Genomic DNA, 20,445 nt, shown 5'->3' with positions numbered 1-20,445 from the left:
TCCAATTAAAACCACATTTTTCCTTTGACTGCCCCCACACCCACTTCCCAGTCCTTCACCTCTCTAGAGAAGGCTGCCCCAGGGCATTTGTCCGTATGCTAGTATACTGCCTGAGGTTCAGTTAGGATCAAAATAATTGTCTCCTTTAAGAAGACTGTATAAAACATTGACCTTGTCCAGATTCTCAAGGGACGGAAACAACTGTTGCCAACGTGTCTGTGAGTAGACACAGGAACTGCATGGTTAAGTATTTGCTTGACCGGAGAGGACAGGCATCCTGGATTATCTGCTTAGTTTGAGAATTGGCCTTTACGTACCTATTTTCTCTACATAATTTTGAATATTTTAGAAGAAAATTGGGATAAAATGAAATGGTATATGATATGGATGAGCAGAGAAGCATGAAGAATGCTTTCTATGGTGCTACTAATTCCCTGCAAGTTAGTCTGATTTTCAGAGTGTTGGACTCTGAGTACCTGGCTGTCGTTAATCACGAGGCCAGTGTGTGGCTAATGACTGCAGTCCTGGCTTGGTTTCCAAGTCTACTTTTTTCTTGCACAAAGGTTAATTGAATGGTTACAATGTTTCCTAAAGGACTTCCTCTTGGTATTAAAACAAAAGATTCTCTTATAACATGTCCGCATAAACACTCTTAAGTATTTAGCTTAGATTTTCTGTAACTGTGGAGTATTTGACATTGGGTGGTTTTTGCGAATTCAGACTTTCTCAGCATCTTCACTGAATTTAATCATGTAGTCGGGCATTTCAGAATTGCTTATTCTCCCTCGGCTTCTTTTTAAGTTGGAAAGTGGGTTTGGTTTTGTAGAACACTAGAGACCAAATTCATAGACTGCCCAGCAATGTCTCTCTGTGTACCACAGATAACTTATTTCTGATGCGTGATAGCTAATGATTTGATCTAAAATATACGTGACATTTTTAATTAGAAAAACCCAGAGAGAGATGCCAAGAGTCACATGAAATGGATGTATTTTCATGGCCACTCTTTGACTGAATTGGCTTTGTACTTAAGATCAAGTTGCAGGCAGGAGTTAATAGTCACATACGAATGTTTCCAAGGGCTCCATTTTTGCTTCTTTACTCTCAAAAAACTTCCATGGCAAAGACTGAGTATGGCTGAGAGACTGCTTGTGCCCGAGTGCTGATTAGTTCTGGGGTGTCTGCCTCCTGGTCTTGCCCCATCGATAGGTAGGGGAGGGACAGCAGGCAACAGAATGAGACTTGCATTAATTTTCAGTGGGTAAACCCATGGAATGTTCACAGAATTGACTAACTTCAACCAGTTGCAATTCTGTCCTTCCCTCAATCGCCACCTCTCTGAAGCTGACGTCCACGTTGATGTTGCCCTCCAAACCCCAGGAGAGAGCACCTTGGCAGTTCAGACAGACATCCCTCCTGTTACCCCTTTCACTTGCTTGCAGGGCCTGGCGTGGCAAGGCAATTTAGGTAAGGTGGGATTTCAGCCTGGAGAAAACTTCCCCTCTCAGCCTGTGGCCACTTTCTGAATGCCTGCGATTTGCTTTCAAATGGCAGTCTTTGGGAGCTTGGAGGGAAACTCTGGACACTCAGCAGACCTGAAGAAAGCCTTTGCTCTTACCTGTATCATTATTATCCTTCCTAATAGTAACCAAGATTCTTTGAGCATGTTATGCAGCAGGCAGCACCCCCAAACTCATCTAATTTTTACAGGGACCAGGCCCTGTGGATTCTGTACTGGGATTTGCTTGGAGCCTTGGGAAGCCCAGCAACTTCCCCACGGCCAGCTGGGGCATACGGTGGAGTCAGGCGCAGGGAGCTTGGCCCAGCTTCCCCGCTTTGGAGTTGACCTCGGCCACAGGACCCTTTGTGGCGGGGCTGTCCTATGCTCTACAAGATGTTCAGCAGCTTCCCTGGCTTCTATCCACTAGATGCCAGTAGCGCTCCCAGTGTGACAACCAGAACCGAATCTGGGCAGGGCCCAAAGTCCCCCAGGAAGAAAATCGCCTGCAGTAGTGATCACAGCTCTGACTCAGAGAGCTCTGCTGGCCACCACATGGCTCTGCTGCCTCCCCGCTTCCCTGCCTTGCTGGCTCCTGTCCCCCCACATCTGGAGGGAAATCAGGTGGGACTCACCTGGTGGAAAAGGAACCAGGCTGGCCAGCTAGGGGGACAGTTTTGACAGCGCAGGCATACTTAGCACAGGTTAGGCTGAAAAATAAATGGGCAGCGGCTGGAACAACATTTAGGCTGGAATAAATGTATTAATATTTTCTCGAGTTCCTTCTGTACCAACCAGCCATCCAAATGACCACACGCCTCAGGTCTTCCCACGAAATGCACTGGACGTACCGTGGGGGGCTCGGTGTAGCGGGCAGGGTGCTTTCCCTTTCCTGGTCGCACCCGTGCCTGGTGATGATGTGGGTAATGAATGTGCTGGCATGGCCACCAGCTGGCTCGTGTGATTTCCCCGTTGACTCTTCAAAATGCAACCTGCGCCTGCTGCCCTGTCCTCTTCCTCACTGGCTCTTGCAGGCCTTCTAGTGCCCGTTCCTCAAGACAGCACCGAGTGATGGGCGTGGCGATGAGAAATAGGAGGAGCAGGCTCAGCTGGTTTTCAGACACAGCAGTTGTAAGTATGATGGCGTGAGTTATATGCAGGCATGCTTTTATTATTATGAGAAAAGTACATTTATTTTAGATCCCTGGGCCTGCTTGCATTTCCTCCAAACCACCCTGATTTATGTAGGATGGGGTCAAAGTTCAGAGGAGGATGAAGATGGATCTAAGTTTTAGATGCTGCTCTGGTTTGAATGACTGTTATGAAATTCATGTTGAAACTCAGTCCCTGGAAGCATTGGCCTCGGGGAGGCGACTGAGTCACCTCAGAAAAGGAAAAAAAGGGCTGCAGTTTAAAAAAACCTTCTCTGACCTTCTCTCCCTTCTGCCACAGGAGGACAGTGCTCCCCCACTTCTGGAAGATGCAGGAACAAGGCACCATCTTGGAAGCAAAAAGCAGTCCTCTTCAGACACCAATCCAGCTAGTGCCTTGATCATGGACTTCCTGGCTTCCAGAATCATGAGAAATAAATTCTTGTTGTTTATAAATTACCCAGTCTCTGGTATTTTGTCACAGCAACACTAATAGACTCAAGAGAGATGCAGTACCTATAAGAGAGGAGTTCCTACTTATGATGACTAGTTAGAAATCAACACCTTGACAGATTTACCGGAGCGGATGAAGGAAATTCAAGGAGAGAAAGGTATCCTGAATAAAAAACGAATAGTTTCAGATGAACTAGAATAACTAAAGACTTGCAAATAAAATGCTGTATTTTAAAATGATCGGATATAACTTTGTATTAAGACTTTTAAAGTATGGGGAAATCAGGTTAAAGAGAGAAACACCAATTAATCTACTGAGAGTTCTAGATTTCTAAACTTATATGCCTTAAACTAGAAGATTTGCTTCAGATGATGATTTTAGGGAAAGCAAGTTGCTTTAAATATTACCTAGAGAGATGTTTACTTTACAGCAAGAAAATATTCATCAGAAACCTATTGAAAGAAGTAGATAAACTATTTTTAAAAATGTCTTTTTAAAAAAAAAGAGCTTATTTTTGGCGAACACATGTTTCTGGAACACAGCATAATGGAGACCAGGTGTTGTCACCTGGACAATCAGGCCTTTTCACACGTGAGTGAAGTTAAACAAGCATGGAGGAGCCAGGCATTAGTCCAGGGTCGCACACTGCTAGGCAAGGATCAGAATGCAGGTCCTCTGCCTCTGAAGCGTGTGCTCTTTCTGGCTCATGCAGCCTCTATTATCAAATTACTTAATTTATCAGAGCAAAAAGCAAAACCTTAGGGATGCCATTAGCAATTTACTATTTCCAGTTCTTTTGGGAATCTGCTAATTGCCCTTTCATAAATGCTACTCATTATGATTAAGACTTTGATTAAATGTGGAAGTCTAGAATTTATATAATATTACAGACACATTTAAAGTGAATTTAAAGCACCGGAGCAACATGAACTGTGGGTTTCCTTTCGCCACCATAATACCCACTGTTAATCAGGGATTTTTCCTGGAACCTGCTTTGTGCTGGCGTGACCCATTTCCCCTTCAAGAATCTTAGAGTTTAATTAAGGCGTGCTCATGCTTGATTCAATATGGCGCCCGAGTCTGAGTGGGAATTCAGAAGGGAGGCAGGTCAGCTTCGTGGAGGTTGGGGGGCAGGACGGCATTCACCGAGGTCGGAGATGGCAGGATGGTGATCACCTACGGCCCTGTGCTGGGCCTGCGCGTGACGATGTCTGCTTCTTAAAGCAGTTCTGAGTTACATGCTAGTGCTCAATACTTTTCACAGAGGGAGCAACGGAAGCCCAAAGCCATTAAGTAGGTTTGTTTGGATGCACAACTGCTGAGTGAAGGGTCAGGACTCAGCCCCAAGCTGGCCTGACTTCGTGGTGGCCCACACCACCATCTACTCCACGTCCACTCATCTGTGCACCCAGGCAAGGAAGATAGACCTGCAAGATGGCAAAGGAAGCTTCTAGAACAGAGGCATGAGTTGGGAAGAAATGAGATGGGTTTGGAAAGGTGAAGTCAGGAAAGACTTTCTGGAAAGGCCAGGAAAAGGATTTTAGATGAATATTCTAGAATTTCTAGAGTTTCTGCAGATCGCTTCCTTCAGGTTTAGATGACCCCGTAAGTAGCAGAATGCCCTCCTCCCCCACTCCCTTCTTGTCTCCCTCGTACCTTCTGCTCTCTCCCTTTCCCCCTCCCCTTAGGCAAATGCCCACTGAACTTTTATGAGTGAAACAGAGGAGGTTCCTGTTCCCAGAGCTGGGGTGAGGAAAAGGAACAGAAAACAAGGCAGTTGAATAACTAATATAATTCCAGTTACTGATAAATGCTAGGCAGAAAATGGGGTCGGGTTATTGGATGAATTATGCCATTGTCGGGGAGAACTGTCAGAAGAAGCCTCTCTCAGGAGGGACATATGAGCAGAGAGCTAAACAGAGAGGGGAGGAGGCCATGCAAAAACCAAGAGGTAGGTCTTCCAGGAAGGTGAAGGCCCTTCACAGAGGCAAGTGGCCCATTTAGAGAACGCTGTGGAGGGCCAGTGGGGCTGGGGACTGTCGGCAGGGGGACAGGCAGCCAGGGCAGAGGCTGGATCATGCAAGCCTGTGTGGAGTGCCAGAGGACAGTGGTTTTTATCCTAAGTAACAGGAGCTCCTGGTTGTCAGGATACATTCTAAAGAGAAAGCAAGTGACGCTCACAGAGGAGTGAAGAATAGGTACCAAAAGGGCTTTTTGACGGTGAATCCTGAGAAGTCAGAGACCACGGGTCATGGGGAGAACCAGAAACCAAACACCATGTCGACAGAGCAAAAAGCGATTGGCCACTCTGAAGGCAAAGAGAAGTTAAAGCAGAGGGAAACTGATAGGGGCCCGTGGAAACGAAGAGGTCACTAGCCATCTCAGCTTGTGATTTTATTCATCTCTCAGAAAAGGGGGGCAGGGAGAGAAAAATCAGAGAAAAAGGGGCCGAGGGTCTTCAGAATCCTCACAATGCTGTTCAAAATGAATCTCCAAAGCCGAAGCCGAGCTGGCCCACGCGCCTCTAAGGTGGAATGCACCGCCGCCTACCTTTCTTCTCCTAGTGTTATTTGTGCTTTCCGTATTTTAGTTTGTCAGCCAAGTGACAATATTCATGCTGAAAAAAAAAAAAAAAGCTAGGGCACAATAGTCATAAAAATTCAAATTTCTATATTTTAAAATAAGGTAGATGATAATACTTGGGTTTAGTGTACTTGGAAAAAATATAACTACTAAAGATCAGGTCCATGACCTACTGGTTCAGGGATACCTAGGTTGTCATTTTATGACATTTCTGGTGTACTTCCTTCTCCAGGTGTCAAGGCTTGGCTTATTAGCTCAAGGATGACAGTATTTTCAAGGGAAGAAACACTTTTCAAAACCAGAACCATCCCTGCACATGAAGGCTTTCCTCCAGCTCTGCAGGAGCTTTGATGCTGATTGTGTGACACCCGGTTCTGGATTCCTTTGAGTTCCGATGGCTCCTGCCATGCTGCTTCCAATTATTTTAAGCTGGGCATCCAGTTCCCTCCATAACTGCGAGCTCTGTTCACCCATCTGCTACTGCAGGGGCAGGAAGCCCCAGAAAGAAGGTGGCTGTTAGAAAATGTCACCCGACTGCACCATTGAGAGGACTGCAGGCTAGCCGTGACATGACTCCTCTGGGCAAGGCAGAGAAGAAAAGGGACAGGCAGAAACAGGCCAGAAAACGTCCACTCAGACTTTGAACGATGGTGCGACTGTGGACAGCCATCTTTGGTGAGTGGGCTCCTGGTGGAGTCTTGGTGGTGGTCGGCTCCTCTGTTGATCCAGGCAGCCCTCTCTGCCTTGATCCTTATCACTGCAGTGTCCAGATGCCACTACAGTGAGATAAACACCCTCGGTTATGCAGCTGATTGCTTTAAGATGTTTCAGAATGATTGCTTCTCTTAGAAAGTTTCCATGTGCCAGTGAGTGGGTGGCTCGGTGACCAGCAGGATAATTTCCCAAGGCTTTCCTGAAGGCTCTAAGAGGAGGATGGTGGGTACACTGTAGGTTGGCTCTCCAAGACATGGCTACGTGTTGTGGTTGAAGGGTCTCTATTGGTCTCAAGGGACAGGGAGTCCCTTGGTGTCCTATGAGTGTGAGACCTGGAGAAATGGCCATGAGGCTCAGGATTTGGGTAAATGCTTCAGTCTGTGCTTTGGGGTACCACGGAAATGAATGCAGGATGTTCAAACCCCAGCCTTTTCATTTGCTCCCATAACCTGTGTGGTCAAGTCACTTTGCTTTTTTAAACTTTCTTTATTGCAACTTTAAAGAAGGGTTCCAAATATGTCTTCCTTCGTAGGATCCTTGGGAGAACTAAGGGAGATAAAACTTAGTAGTACCCGTCGTGTACTGAATATTCAGTAAACGTCAGCTGTCGCGCATGGGTGTTGCTGAGAACTGAACGAACTATCACTAAGCCCTTTGCTGGGGTCTGAGTGAATGAGGTTGAGTACGCTCAGTCCTACCCACTCCCAACTTTGCCAACAGTCTCGGGGTGCAGAAGCGGCTTGATGTAGAGCTCTGTGGTAGAGCACTGGCTACCCTGCTAGGGCCCGGACTTCCATCCCCAGCACTGCAGGATGTGGGCGGTGTGTTTGTCAGACTGATGGCACAAAGCTGTGCCAGGTAATCTCATCGGACATGACCAAGATCACGGCCTTAAGGTGACATGTGAAATTTAATAAGAGGCAAGCCAAGTTTTCTTTTAGGTTCTAACAATAAAGTGCATAAGAATTTGGGGGAGGAGCCGCAGCTGAGGAGCAACCCGCGTGCCAAGTCCCAGAGACTGCAGCTGACCATAAGCCTTGTGCTGCTGACCAGCACCTCCAGATGCCCAGAGGGGTCGGTCCCCTGCACCCTGCTCTACTCACCGCAGGTGGAATTCTGTACTTTGCACTGGACACACGTCTTAGCAGGGGCTTGCTGTGTGGGGTGGGAGGAATCTTGGTGGCCAGCGGTTTGGAAACACAGTGTAGAGGGACTTCAAATGAGGGAAGGTGAGCTCTGGGACGGGGCTTACACATGCTTCTTGTGAATCAGAAGGTGGACGTACGACAGAGCAGCGGGCACTGAGGGAGAGGGGCATCTTCAGGAAAGGGGAAACTCCTTAGTATTTCTGCAGTCAGCATGGCACAAACTAGTGACTGCACCATCCCCAGTGGGTTAGGTCAGGGCTGTGGGGACAGCCTCACCCTGAGGTCCTGTGGGACCAACCAAGTGCTAAGGTCCCTGTTACGTGTTGCGATTCTGTAGCACACTAGCCACGTGGACTATTGTTTATATCTTAATTTTTATAAAATGTATTCATGCAAAGGACAGTTATAAAATATAAACATTAAATTCTAGTTAAATGACCTGGAAGATGAAAATAATGAGCTAGCTTCGAATTTTATTCACTGCAAGATGACCTTGTTGGAGCTGTCATCCTGATCAGACAATAGGAGGATTTAAGATCTAGAGGGGAAGATTTTGTCTTGTTTGTATTTCCATTTCCTGCAAAGTGTCTGGCACATGTAATAATTTAAGTAGATGATATTTATTGAATATTCACTTGTTTTAATAAACGTCTTAAGCTCATTGCATTTAATAATTCATTTAACCATGCAAACTGCTCATTGAGTCTGGCACTATCTTTGTCCCCTTTGACCCATGGGGAAACCTGCCACTCAGCGAGGTTGATGTGACGGGTCCACCAATGCATATCTAAGAAGGCCAGGGCTGGGATCTGAACCCGGCAAACCTGACTCCAGGGACAGCTCCTTGCCCTCTCAGTGCACCTGCCTCTCCCGAAACAAGGTACCCAATCAGTACCTATTCAATGGGTGGACTGAGGGAGAGACAGATGACGGGAGGGACAGAGGAGGGATCGAGGTTGGCACCCCAGGAGAAGAGGGCAGGCAGCTGGGATGCAGAAGGAGTGATAGCAAAGCTGACGCCCGTGTCCCAGGCCTTCTTTGGGCTGACTCTGCACTGAGTCTGCATCAGACACGTTGGAGGTGCAAGAGGACCCTGTGTCCCAGCGGAGAAGAGCACGTGGGCTCCTCCTCTTCCTTTCCAGGGGAGACATTTTCTGTCAGAACCATTAGTTAGGTGCCAACAGTGAAGCCCCTCAATTAGCATTCCTTCAAAATGCCATCTGTAAGTGACTGAAGAAGTGACAGCACGAAGGCAGAACACAGGGCTAACTCGGCAAAGATGAGACGCAGCCTGGGGAGGCAGGGCCACTCCATCAGCTGCGCCCAGCCTGTCTGAGGGTCCACCTACAGCACGGAACACACACTACCATGGCGACAGAGACTGAGAAGTTTCTGACAGCCGCTATGATTTAGCAGGTGCTTAAAGATGCAGCCTATATTTAGGTTTTTACCAGACTTAATAGAACATTTCTAACTTGCATTACCATTTGGCAGCTGGCCAAAAATAAGGAATCTAAACAGTGCAAGTCCATCCGGGTTGTGGAGAAGAGGATCATGGGTGCTGCCGGGGTCAAAACACGGTCTCAGCACTTCATCCCTTTGCAGCGACTCTTCCTGACGCCTCACCCCGCATCTGTGATCCGGGAGGCGGGGTTGGTGCATTTGCTGATTTCAAGGCGTACCAGAGATGCCTTCCTCCATCCCGTTACCAGACGTCTGTGCCAGCCGAGAAGCCTGGCGGTTCTTTCCCTGCCTCTCTGGCACTGGGCTGAATCCCCAGGAGGCTTCGAGACCCATGTTACTTATGTTCTACATCCAAGGAACTATTTCTATGGAGTTTAATGATCAATGTTTTGGTTCCCTCTAAAACTATCTAAATGCTGGAAATCTGCTTGTACCGGGATTTAATTGAATTTCCCATTTCCTCATCTAATGATCCATCCATTCAGCAGCTTGAACATTTTTACGTGCTCTTACTGTGTTAGAGCTTGACACACTTTAGCCAGTGTGACTGATACATAAATGCTCTGAAATAAGCACACTTATTCCCACCTTCTAGTGACAAAATGGGCTGGAGAGGTCTCAGAAACATGCCCAAGGTGGTTAGGGTGCATTTGGGAACATCCTGCTCCAGGGGAACTTGTAAGATGCAAGCATTCAGCTGAATGTCAGGTCCCTCTGAAATCTGTCCTCAGTCTACCCTGGTCTCCTTGACTTTTCCTCTGCCTTGCCCTTCTTTGGATTCTAAGGCCTATATCTGCTCCCCTATAAGATCCTGGAATAGTATGGCACATTAGAAATAAAATGTGAGCCACATATGTAAATTCACAATTTCTGTCACCCTCATGAGGAAAGCAGAAAGCAGCTGACATTATTTTCAGTATTTTATTTACCCTAACAAATACAAAATATACATGACATCAAAGTTACCGAGATATTTTATATTCCTTATTTGAACCCAAACAAAGTCCTTGAAATCTGACCTGCAGGTTATACTTGCAACACATCTCAATTTGGACTAGCCACATTTTAAGTGCTCAATGGCTACATGTGGCTGGCTAGTGGCTGTCATATTGCCCAGTCAAGTCCTAGAAGGAAGCAATCTTTGGTGGCTGTAATTCAGATGGCACATGATGACAGCTGTCTGTCTTGTTGTTGTCTGTTCTTCCCTTTTTCTAAAGTCTCAGGTGTACATGCATGTGGCTGCATGGCTGCAGACTACATTTCCCAGAGTCCCCTGCAGCTCATTACACCATGTGACAGCCTGCAGCCACTGGGGGGTAGAGGAAGTGAAACCTGTGAGCTCTGAGTGCTGCTCCTGGGAGGAAAGGCATGTGACACCCCTCCTCCTTTCTTCATGCAGGCAGGCGTGGTGATGAGCCCTCTTTAACCACAGGAAGAAGGGCATGCCCCAGGCACAGCAGAGCCACAAACCCGAGGGATCTGTGTTTCTTCACAGAGTCAACAGGAGTCCTGGATCACTTATGGGGACAGGTTTCTACCGTGCTTACATGCCTTTCGTATGCTGGAGGAGGACACCATGACCCCCTGCTCCATTGGTGGGCTTTCCCCAGCTCTTTGCTCAAGTTCCAGCTAAAGCTTTACCAGAGCAGGGGACCTAGTCTAACCTTCCTATGACTAGGTTCTGTCCTTCATCACAAACTCCTGAGGCTCTCTGCACCTCTGTTTTCTCAGCACGCACCTGAGGGTGACTTAAAGTCAGCATTTCCATCTGGACTTCAGGGCCACAAAGGCAGGGACTCCTCCAGGCTTGTGGCAGTGCTTGGCACAGGATGTGCGTGACATTTGCTGAAAGAATCAATGTAACTAAGGGAATGAAATACTCTTGCTGTTCAAGGTTTGATGGGAACATCGAATCTTCTTGGGATTGGCAGGGTCATGCTACAGCTGATCAGAACGATGCTGCACACAGGGAAAATGTGGATGGATTTAGCTCTCCAAGTGTTAAGGGTTGAATTGTTTCCCCACAAAGCTAGGTTGAAGTCTTAACTCCTCATATCTCAGAACGTGATCTCATTTTAAATACAGTGTTAATGCAGATGTAATTAGTTAAGATAAGGTCATACTGGAATGAGATGGGTTCTGATCCAATATGGCAGATGCCTTTAGAAGAGAGACACAGGGAGAAGATGGTCATTTGAGAATGGAGGCAGAGATTGCCAAGGATGGCTGGCAAATACCAGAAACTGGAAGAGGCAAGGAAGGATTCTTTGCTACGGGTTTCAGAAAAAGCATGGTTTTGCTGCACCTTGAATCCTGATATCCAGCTTTCAGAAATGTTGTTTCAAGTCACCTACTTGTGGCATTTTATTATGGCAGTCTTGGAAACTTGCTCTCCACCCCCAACAAACCTGCCTTGTGTTTCTTTTTCCTCTAAGGCACGACTCTACAGCCTGTTGCCAGGAGATGCCCACCAGCAGGGGTGAGGTGGCATTGCTGGCTGCTGACCTTCAGGATGCATCTTGTCAGCTCTCCACCACTTCCTGCACGGATCGGGTAAAGAGGGACAGAACACTTGTCCCAAGAGTGAGAGGTACCCACACCTCCTTAGTGTAACCGCCCCAGCAAGAGCTAGCGAAGGGTAGCAGGTTCAACAGGAGGTGCATCATAACTCAGCTCTCATAGAGGTACAAAGCTTCCTCTTTCAAAAGTGACCCTCTAGAAAAGGGTATCCACTTGCAAAAAATTCTTGCTCTTCAGTCTTGCACTAAAAATAAATGAGGAGAATAACAGACAGCCATCTCTCATGGTTAGCGCTCTATATTTCCGCGGAAAAGAAATTGAGGCCCAGGGTCTGAAACCTGCACGTGTCTGCAGTGGGGATCCATCTTTTTGGGGTTTGCATCTCCTCCTCACAGATTGAGCACTTCAAACCACCACACATTTTCAGCTGCTGCTGTTCTCGCCTTTCTCTTTCAATTTAGAAGCCTAACTCAACGATCCCTTTCTATTCGACAGAATTCCTATCAAATGCAGACACACGCCTCCAGAATCGGGCTTTCCCTGTTGCCAAGGTGGGAGGGAAGACGCAGTGACGAGTAGCTATAATTGGTCCTACCTTTGCAGGGGTTGACTCTCCCAAGGTGTCCTGAACATAAATGCTCATTCCTGATGTTTTCCAATTATTTTCATTTAAAAGAAATACTTTAATATATTTAGTTCAAATTGCATGATGGTAATTATGCTTCTAAATCTGATTAAGTGTCATGATAGAGGAAACCTTTGCTTCCATAAGAGGATATTTGTTGTTCAATAGATGGGTCTAATTTTCTGTAGTAGGAGGACTCATATTATAGGCATTGAGACCGCATTTTTTCATTAGTTATTTATAAAGCTCATGTTAAGCTGGTGAAATTCATAAAAGGGGAAAAAGCTAAGTTATTTTAAATCAATTTCTAATCTCTTCATTACTTAGCTGATAGAAAACTCCTCATTGTGGGGATGTTTACTCAAACGGCAAATCATTATCATGCTGTCAGTAAATAGAACATTTAATTTTTTAAAATCAGTATTCATGTTCATCATATTTGCTATGCCATTCTTTCCTCAAAAAACCCTATAATAATGCCTCATTTTGCAGTAGATAAGAACACAACCTTTGGCTTGGAACTCAAGCCTGACCTCCACTCTACCACTGAACCCAACTCTGGTGAGCATTTTTGCTATTCAGCAGTATGTTTGGTTCTCTTCTCCCTGAGAGGTCACAGGAGGATTGAATTGTCTTGACTTTTGAAATTAGATGTGGCCAAATCACTTGTTTGACGGGTGAAATGTGAGTGGAACTGGCACATGTAACTTGAGGCCAAAGGTTTTACATGCGGATGTTGAGCTCTACTCCCGTCCCAAACCCTACTCTGGCTTCATTGACGGTGACATTCAGCACGTTGTGGTTTCCACCAGTTGACCCTTGCCAACCTTGATGGACACGTGTCAAGAGTGAGAAACAAACCCTTCTTGTTTCCAAACACTGATAGGTTGGAATTGTTTATAATTAACTTGAGTCCACACTAACTAATGCATCAAGGATTTCCTTGTCCTTTTAAAACTTGATTAGTCATATTCCATTTTCAAGTGAAATCTGACTTGGAACACCTACATGGAGCAAAAACTGAGACCACATTGTTGAAGATGTGTGAGGGGGATTTGGTTTGCACCTCACCTTCTACCACAGCCCCTGGTGCTCTTTTGCAACCTCCCAGCTTTCTTGGAACTCAGATTGAAACCCAGTGATCCAGTCCAGACAAACCTCCCCAGGGTAGCACGTGGTGGCTGGTGAGCAGGATCTGGACCACTGGATGTGTTATTTTGAGGCACAGTGTCCTAAGATAATCTAAGAGAACATTTAAGGATTGGAAGGTTTCACATGTAACCTGGAATCTGAACTTCCACTGATAGAGGAAACAGTCAGGAAACTTTGCCCTTCCATCTCCATGGTCTCATCAGCTGCCATTTGTCATCATGCTTACATAGCTGTGACACATGGAGAAATACATGTCTATCCCATGTCTCTGTTAAAAGAGGGAATATGTAAGAGTAGAAGATTGTGTTTTCCCAAAAGTCAAAGGAGGAGTGTATTTCTTAGTGGAGCCACAGTATTCCTAAGTTTTAAAGTAAACTAATGTGTCTATGTTTTACACCACTTGTTTCGGTTGCTTGTGAAAACTCTCCCTTCTTTCGGGCTTTAGAACTTGTGACATTTCTTTTAACCTCTTATACATACCTCATGATGAATTTCTGAAAATGTGGTCCCAGAAACACCTGGAACCAAGTCAGAGGGGAGGCTTGTGAGAAAGGCTGATTGTGAGTCCCATTCAGACCTGCTGAGTCAGAGTTCATGGTGGTTTCCCCAGACAGTTCTCAGGCACAATTAAATTTAGAATTAACTGGTCTGTGGTTGAAGGAATCATGTATTTGGAACCAAGTTCTACAAACTGGTAATGAATTTTAATTTTCTTCTAGGTTGAAGAAACCTAAGAAATCTTCCATTGTTTGGAAATATTGTTTTTTCCATTCACCAGCTGAAGGTCATCCTGGTTGCTTCCAAATTTTGGCAATTTTGAATAAGATTGCTACAAACATCCCTGTGAAGAGTTAGGTAGAGAAATACATTTCTAATTTGGTTAAATACCAAAGAGAGTGACCACTGGATATTAAATTTGGTAAGAAATAAGAAACTGCAGAACTGTCTTCCACTTTGCATTCCCTCCAGCAGTGAATGAGAGTTCCCGTTGCTCCATGTGCTCACCAGCATTGGTGTTGTTGGTGTTTTGGAGTTCGGACATTCTGATAGATGTGTAGAGTTTCTTTATCATTGTTATAATTTATAACTGTCAAATGACACATGAGGTGGAGCCTCTTTTCAGATGTTTATTTTGGTGTCTGTGTATCTTCCTTGGTGAAGTGTCTATTCAGGTCTTTTGCCCATTGGAAAAAATCTGGTTGGTAATTTTCTTATATAACTTTTTAGAGTTCTTTGTATATTTTGCCTAACAGTCCTTTATCAGACATGCATTTTGCAAGTATTTTCTCATGGTCTATGGAAAGTTGTCTTGTATGGTTAGCCTGTTTCAAAGAGTTAGGAATCAGATTCTGAACATGGGCCAGCTGTCCCTGGGACTGAACCTATAATGGTCTCATTTCCATTCAGCTTTTTATTTCATGCTAGTCATTAGTTCTGTATGATTTCTCAAATTCTGGATTTGTCCAGGGGCCCAGTAGCTTCTTAGTGCAGCCCTCTGGGATGGTGTGGGTCTATAAACCAAAGGTAGAGGGCTGGACCAGTGTTGGGATGGAGCTCAGGCCCAGGAAGCAAGGTTTAGGGCTCTGGCAGTTGAGAGAAGATGTGAGATATAGTCGGGATAGTAGACATGTTTTATTTGGAGGAGACAGCAGCCCGTAGCCTTTAGCTTCCAGTCCCCTGAGCCATTTCCATAAGACTTTTTTATATGCAGATCAAAGAAGGCACATTGTCAACAGCGTACATAAGCACATGCTCACAGTCAAATGCTTATGACCATGAGTACATAGGCTGACTCAGGGTGTTTATGACCTCGGTTACATACCAAAAACATACTCTGCCAGAACCTGGTTAAAGGAGCCTAATTATAGCCTAATTATAGCCTGCCCAACACAGGCAAAAAGTTCCTTAAGCCATAGCCCCACCAACTTATGCCCCCAATACCACCATGCTTACAAGACACAGACACACTAGGGAAATGCTTCGGTGATGGAGTAAAGGTTTGCATATTTCAGTTATCAGCCACCTGAGGTGGCAACGCCTTCACTGTGGAACCATCAGGGCATAAACACTTCTTTTCTATGAGTTGTACTAAAAATTGCTTTTCATAGCTCACATGAAGCAGCATTGAAATATGCTTTTGTCACCATCGCTAATAATGTCACCTTAGTGCCACGCACTGTTCAAGTGTTTCTCGTGTAGCAAGTTATTGTATGCGTACACCTTGACAGAGGCACTCTGACTAGCCCCACTTCACAGCTGAGGATATTGAGACACACAGAGATTAAGTAACTGTCAAGCAAGTCGATGACAATATGTTCTCTAAGCTCGTGAACAACCTCTGAGTGTGCCGAAAACCAACAACAAAGGATGGTATAAGTCGACCTGATGGATGGTGAAGGATACTTCTGGATAATCTTAGGAAGTGTGCAAAGTCCTTCCACACCCTAAGCTACTTGCTCCCCGCACCCAAACCAACACCTGCTGGCTCTCCTGTCCTTCCCCACATTCAACAGCTCAGACACCTGGGCTGTTTATTTGCAAAGACTGGGGGATGCGGGTGCCAAGAGTACCCTTGAAGACAAGGCAAGTAGTAAGCAGAGAAGAGAGAAATGGGGGATTTGGGAGTACTGTCTCACAGGTGCTTGTGCACTCACGGAACGGTAACAGTCATGGCGGTGTGTACCAACTGTGCTAGTGACAGTGAGAAGCATGGGTGAAGGGACGGGTTGGCCTGGTCCATGCTCAGAGTGAGCAGGTGGGAAGGATGGTGTGTGAGAGTTAAGAGCAGATGCTCTGGTGCAGAAGGACCTGGATTCAAATCCTGAGCTGGGTGTGGTAGTATATAACTATTTCCATCTACTCAGGAGGCTGAGACAGGAGGATTGCAAGTTCAAGGCCAGACTGGGAAACTTAGTGAGACCCTGTTGCAAAACCAAAAAAAACAAAAAGTAAAAATAAAAATAAAAAAGGGCATGTGGCCCGGTGGTTAAGTGATCCTGGGTTCAATCACCAGTATCAGGAAACAACCTAACAAAAGCATGACCACGTTGTTAGTAGGTATGGGAAACTGGGGATGGCGCTTACTTGCGTTAAGACTCGCTTTCTCCATTTAATCTTAGGAGAATAGTACTCCTTGGTACTAGAGTTTGGGGTGAGTTAGATAATGCACAGCAAACGTTAAGCCCCATGTCTGGCAGAGAAACTTCTCGACAAGTTGAAAGTCTATGGACGTCCAGGGATCCAGTGACTTTCAGGGTATCTTCTGGCCAAAGGCAAATAGCAGCTGTGAACTGTAAACCCAAATGGATCTCCTGGAGGAGAAAAGATGCGGGTTCCAGGAAGATCCAGTATTATTTGTGACGTGAGTTTGGTTACGTGGAGAGCAGAACCGGAGTATAAAGGGGCTTCCGTTGCACCAAGCACTGATTAGTTTACAGGTGTCATTCTGGAGATTTTATGCCTTTGAACAAGTTACCAGTCTTGTATGTGACAGCCAACACTCACAGACTTTATTCTTTGTGGCCACTCTGATCTTTGTAGTGTTTTAATCAGCATTTCCACTGCTGTGACCAAAAGACCCGATGAGAACAATTAGAGGAGGGAAAGTTAATGTGGAGCTCATGGTTTCAGAGGTCTCAGTTTATAGAGGGCTAACTCCATTGCTCTGGACCTGAGGAAGAATATTATGACAGAGGGTGTGGCAGAGGAAGGCAGCTCAGAACATTGTAGCAGGAGGGAGGGAGAGGGGGAGGGAGAGGGGGAGGGAGGGGGAGGGAGAGGGGGAGGGAGAGAAGGAAGGTGAGGATGATGGGGAGGGAGAGGGGAGGGGGAGAGGGAAGGTGAGGATGATGGGGAGGGAGAGGGGAGGGAGAGGGGGAGGGAGAGGGGGAGGGAGAGAAGGAAGGTGAGGATGATGGGGAGGGAGAGGGGAGGGAGGGGGGAGGAAGAGGGGGAGGGGAAGGGGGAGGGAGAGGGAAGGTGAGGATGATGGGGAGGGAGAGTGGTGGGGGGAGGGAAGGTGAGGGTGAGGGTGAGGGAGATGGGGAGGGAGAGGAGGAGGGAGAGAGCTCTCCTGACACAGACAAAATATAAACCCCAAGGGCACTGGTCAGGTTAAGGCTCTTATAACCCAGTCATTTCACCTCTGAACTTTCTTGCATTGTTTCATAAGGGAGTCTGGGTGGGGAGGCGCCTCATATCTAAACCATAATATATTTATTATCTAGTTCATTCTCATGACAAATATGGAGTTGGCACAGGCTTTATCCTACATATTCTCTGCTATTACTGACTGATATTTTTCACATTTTATCTCCTTTAACAGGGCTGCAATTACCCCAGTTGGCAGGAACTTTTAATAACCCCTATGAAACTGAAGCTAGTGGGGGTTAGCTGACCGGGTTGGAGGAGGGGCCGCTGTTTGCTGGAGCTGGGTTCTAAGGGAGCGCTCTGCCCCAGGCCTGTTCCAGAGCCACCACCCTTCTGTGGAGGTCACACTGAGAAGCAGTCCAGCCTGCACTTGTTATTTTTTATAAAAGGCTGTAAGCGTCATTCACCACACCACAGGGCGGTTACCATACAATGTCAAATATGAGAATTATTTTGAAATCCACTGTGAGGAATTTTGATAATGATAATGACATCAGAACCAGGCTCTCTTCCTGCCTTGTCAAATTGTCCTTGCAGAAATGTACCATCACGGGCCTAGCTGGGCAGTGGTTTTTAGTCAGCTTTTTCTTTGTGACCAAAAGACCTGACAGAACAACCTAGGGGAGAAAAAGTTTGTTTTGGCTCATAGTTTCAGAGGCCTCAGTCCACAGAAGAGTGACACCACAGCTCTGGGTCCAAGGTGAGGCAGAGTAACCTGGCAGAAGGGCGTGGGGGAGGAAAGCAACTCAGAACATGGCAAACAAGAACTGGAGGGCACTCTGCTGACCAGGGACAACCCAAAGGCAGTGACCTGCCTCCTCCAGTCACATCCTACCTACCTAGTTATCAGCCAGTTCATCCACTGATGAATAACCTCACGATCTAATCGTCCTACCTCTGAGTGTTCTTGGATTGTCTCACACGTGAGCTTTTGGGGGACACCTCGTATCTAAATCATAACAGTGGCATAACCCTTTAGCTTTATTTCTGATCTAGATTTTCAACCTTCGCTTAGAGTTCATTAGTGTTTTATCATCTCTATTTTCATGGCATGAAGAAAGGTATTGACACATCTTTAAAGTGATTGCAATGTGATTTTTTTACATTCAGAGGTCAAAAATTTTGAGATAGTCAATAAATAAGAGGATTGAAGACTGATACCCAAGGGCCTCAAAGGGTGGAGGAATGGGGGAGGAGAGCCGAGGAGATTGCTCCTGGGACCAATCGAGGACCCTACTCTCAGCTGGGGGAGTCACTGGGAAGGGCAGGGTTCTGGGTGGAGTAGGTCATAGACCTCAGGCATGCAGGGATGGAATTAGGGAGCTGCTGCAGGCTCCAGGGACATGGCAGTGAGCAGAGTGGATGTCACGGGGTTTCAATGTACATTAACTGTGAACTGCAATTAGCTCCCTAGTTAATGAATTCACCAGCAAATCCTTAATGAACAAACTGCTCTGTGCCAGGCACTGTGCAGAAACCAACGGACGTTTCAGGGTCATAGGTGGTGAGACAAGATGCGAGACGGGCACCTGGAGTCCTGCTGGGAGGCTCCCTGGGACACGGCCAGTGCTGAAAGGTGCTAAGTGTAAAGGAAAACACCTACTTACCACGCATGTATTTCTTTTTAGATAAGTAGTGCCGAAGCGCCTACTCAGTGCTGGCTTTGCCAGTGGTCTGGAGGATAAGAAATCAGTCTGGGGAGCCGCACTGAGATATTAGCACGCTTCAGCAAAGACAGGCGGGGCAGCTGTGTTGCTGGAGCAGGGGCAGAAGCTAAGCTTCCAGGAGAGGCTGCCGCGGGCAGGACAGCGAGACCTAGTCAGGGGCTCTTGCGAGTAGCTCTCAGGCCAATGAATGGATGTGTGTGGAAGGCATTTGGTCTAATGCAAGAAAGAACTTTTGATTTTTAAAAAATCCTCCTCTTAAAATTATAGTTTTCCCCAAGGGATCTGAACTTCCGGCTGCTTAGCTGGTATAGTCAGGAAAGTGGAGCCAGTCCTGGTGATGCGTGGGTGGCAGAGGACGACTCTCTAGTCTCATCAACCTAAGGCTCTGTAGGGCTAAGAGGAAGATCTGAAGGAGGTCTCTTTAGGGATGGATGACTTTTGGTCGAGGCATCTCTTTGGCTTGGCATTTGAAAGCTTGTTCACCTCTTTGGAGCGGAATGGACCATCTCCTTTCAAATGATTTTGTGGCCTGACTTTTGATAAGACACTTGGGCAAAACCACGTTATGTTCTTGTCTGCCTCTGCATAAGCTGGTTTGATCCTTTCAGATGCATTGGGAGCAGGATGGGGGACACCAGCACTTTGGGTTTGAGATAGCATGACCCTGGTTAGGCCACTGGGCAGGTTCTCAAGAGCTGACAGGGTAGCTGGGCTCCCCTCCTGGGCCAGCACACAGTTGAGTCAGGACGGGTGTCTTCTGTCAATTTCTTTCTCCACACCCTCCTTCTCTGCCTCCTCTATACCTGTTCTATCTGCTCCTGAAGCATCACAGTTGATGTTTGCTGGCTACTGAATCCCATTTTAGGCGGCATTTGATATTTTCATTCCTCCATTTGATTACTTCCTGAAACCTCCTTATAGCATGCAGCAAACTGAATTTTAGTAACAGGCTTCCAGGTCTGATCTGAACTGCTGCCCTGACCTCCAAGCCTTTGATTTACTTCATCTTTGCATGCTCAGTGCAAGACTATAACAGGCGCTCAGTATATAATGGTAGGCAAAACGAGCGCTCTACCTTTTCTTACACATGGGAATGCCTTCTAGATTCTTATTTTTGGTAGAAAAGTTTCTGATCAAACGTAACCATGGAAACACTTCACTAATAGAAGCACTGTACACGTTAGACATAAAAGCTGTACCATTTTTTAAGTGCCACAGCAGACTAATAACTGTTAGTTTGCAATCACAGACTACAAAAGAAATGATTGCATGAATGTCCGCGATTCCAGGTGTTAATTCAATAGCACAAGATGTGTGTGT

At 46.2% G+C, this 20,445-nt stretch overlaps 1 protein-coding gene across 3 annotated transcripts in view; it reads right to left on the bottom strand.

Annotated features, from left to right (window-relative positions):
- Prkn (parkin RBR E3 ubiquitin protein ligase) overlaps positions 1-20,445 on the bottom strand; it is a 1,199,081-nt gene that overhangs the window by 103,724 nt on the left and 1,074,912 nt on the right. Inside the window, exon 10 of one of the 3 annotated variants that reach the window (XM_047557060.1) lies at positions 5,546-5,720. The exons of the other annotated variants lie outside the window; for them this stretch is intronic. Coding sequence (XP_047413016.1) covers positions 5,670-5,720 — 51 coding nt within the window. The 3' untranslated portion in view covers positions 5,546-5,669. Of the gene's footprint in view, positions 1-5,545; positions 5,721-20,445 lie in introns of those variants that run through there. 3 annotated transcript variants of the gene reach the window in all.

Source organism: Sciurus carolinensis, chromosome 7 (genome assembly GCF_902686445.1).
Source record: "Sciurus carolinensis chromosome 7, mSciCar1.2, whole genome shotgun sequence".
Lineage (NCBI taxonomy): Eukaryota > Metazoa > Chordata > Mammalia > Rodentia > Sciuridae > Sciurus > Sciurus carolinensis.
The sequence above is the reverse complement of the archived record's forward strand: the minus strand, read 5'-3'. Positions and strand labels throughout refer to the sequence as shown.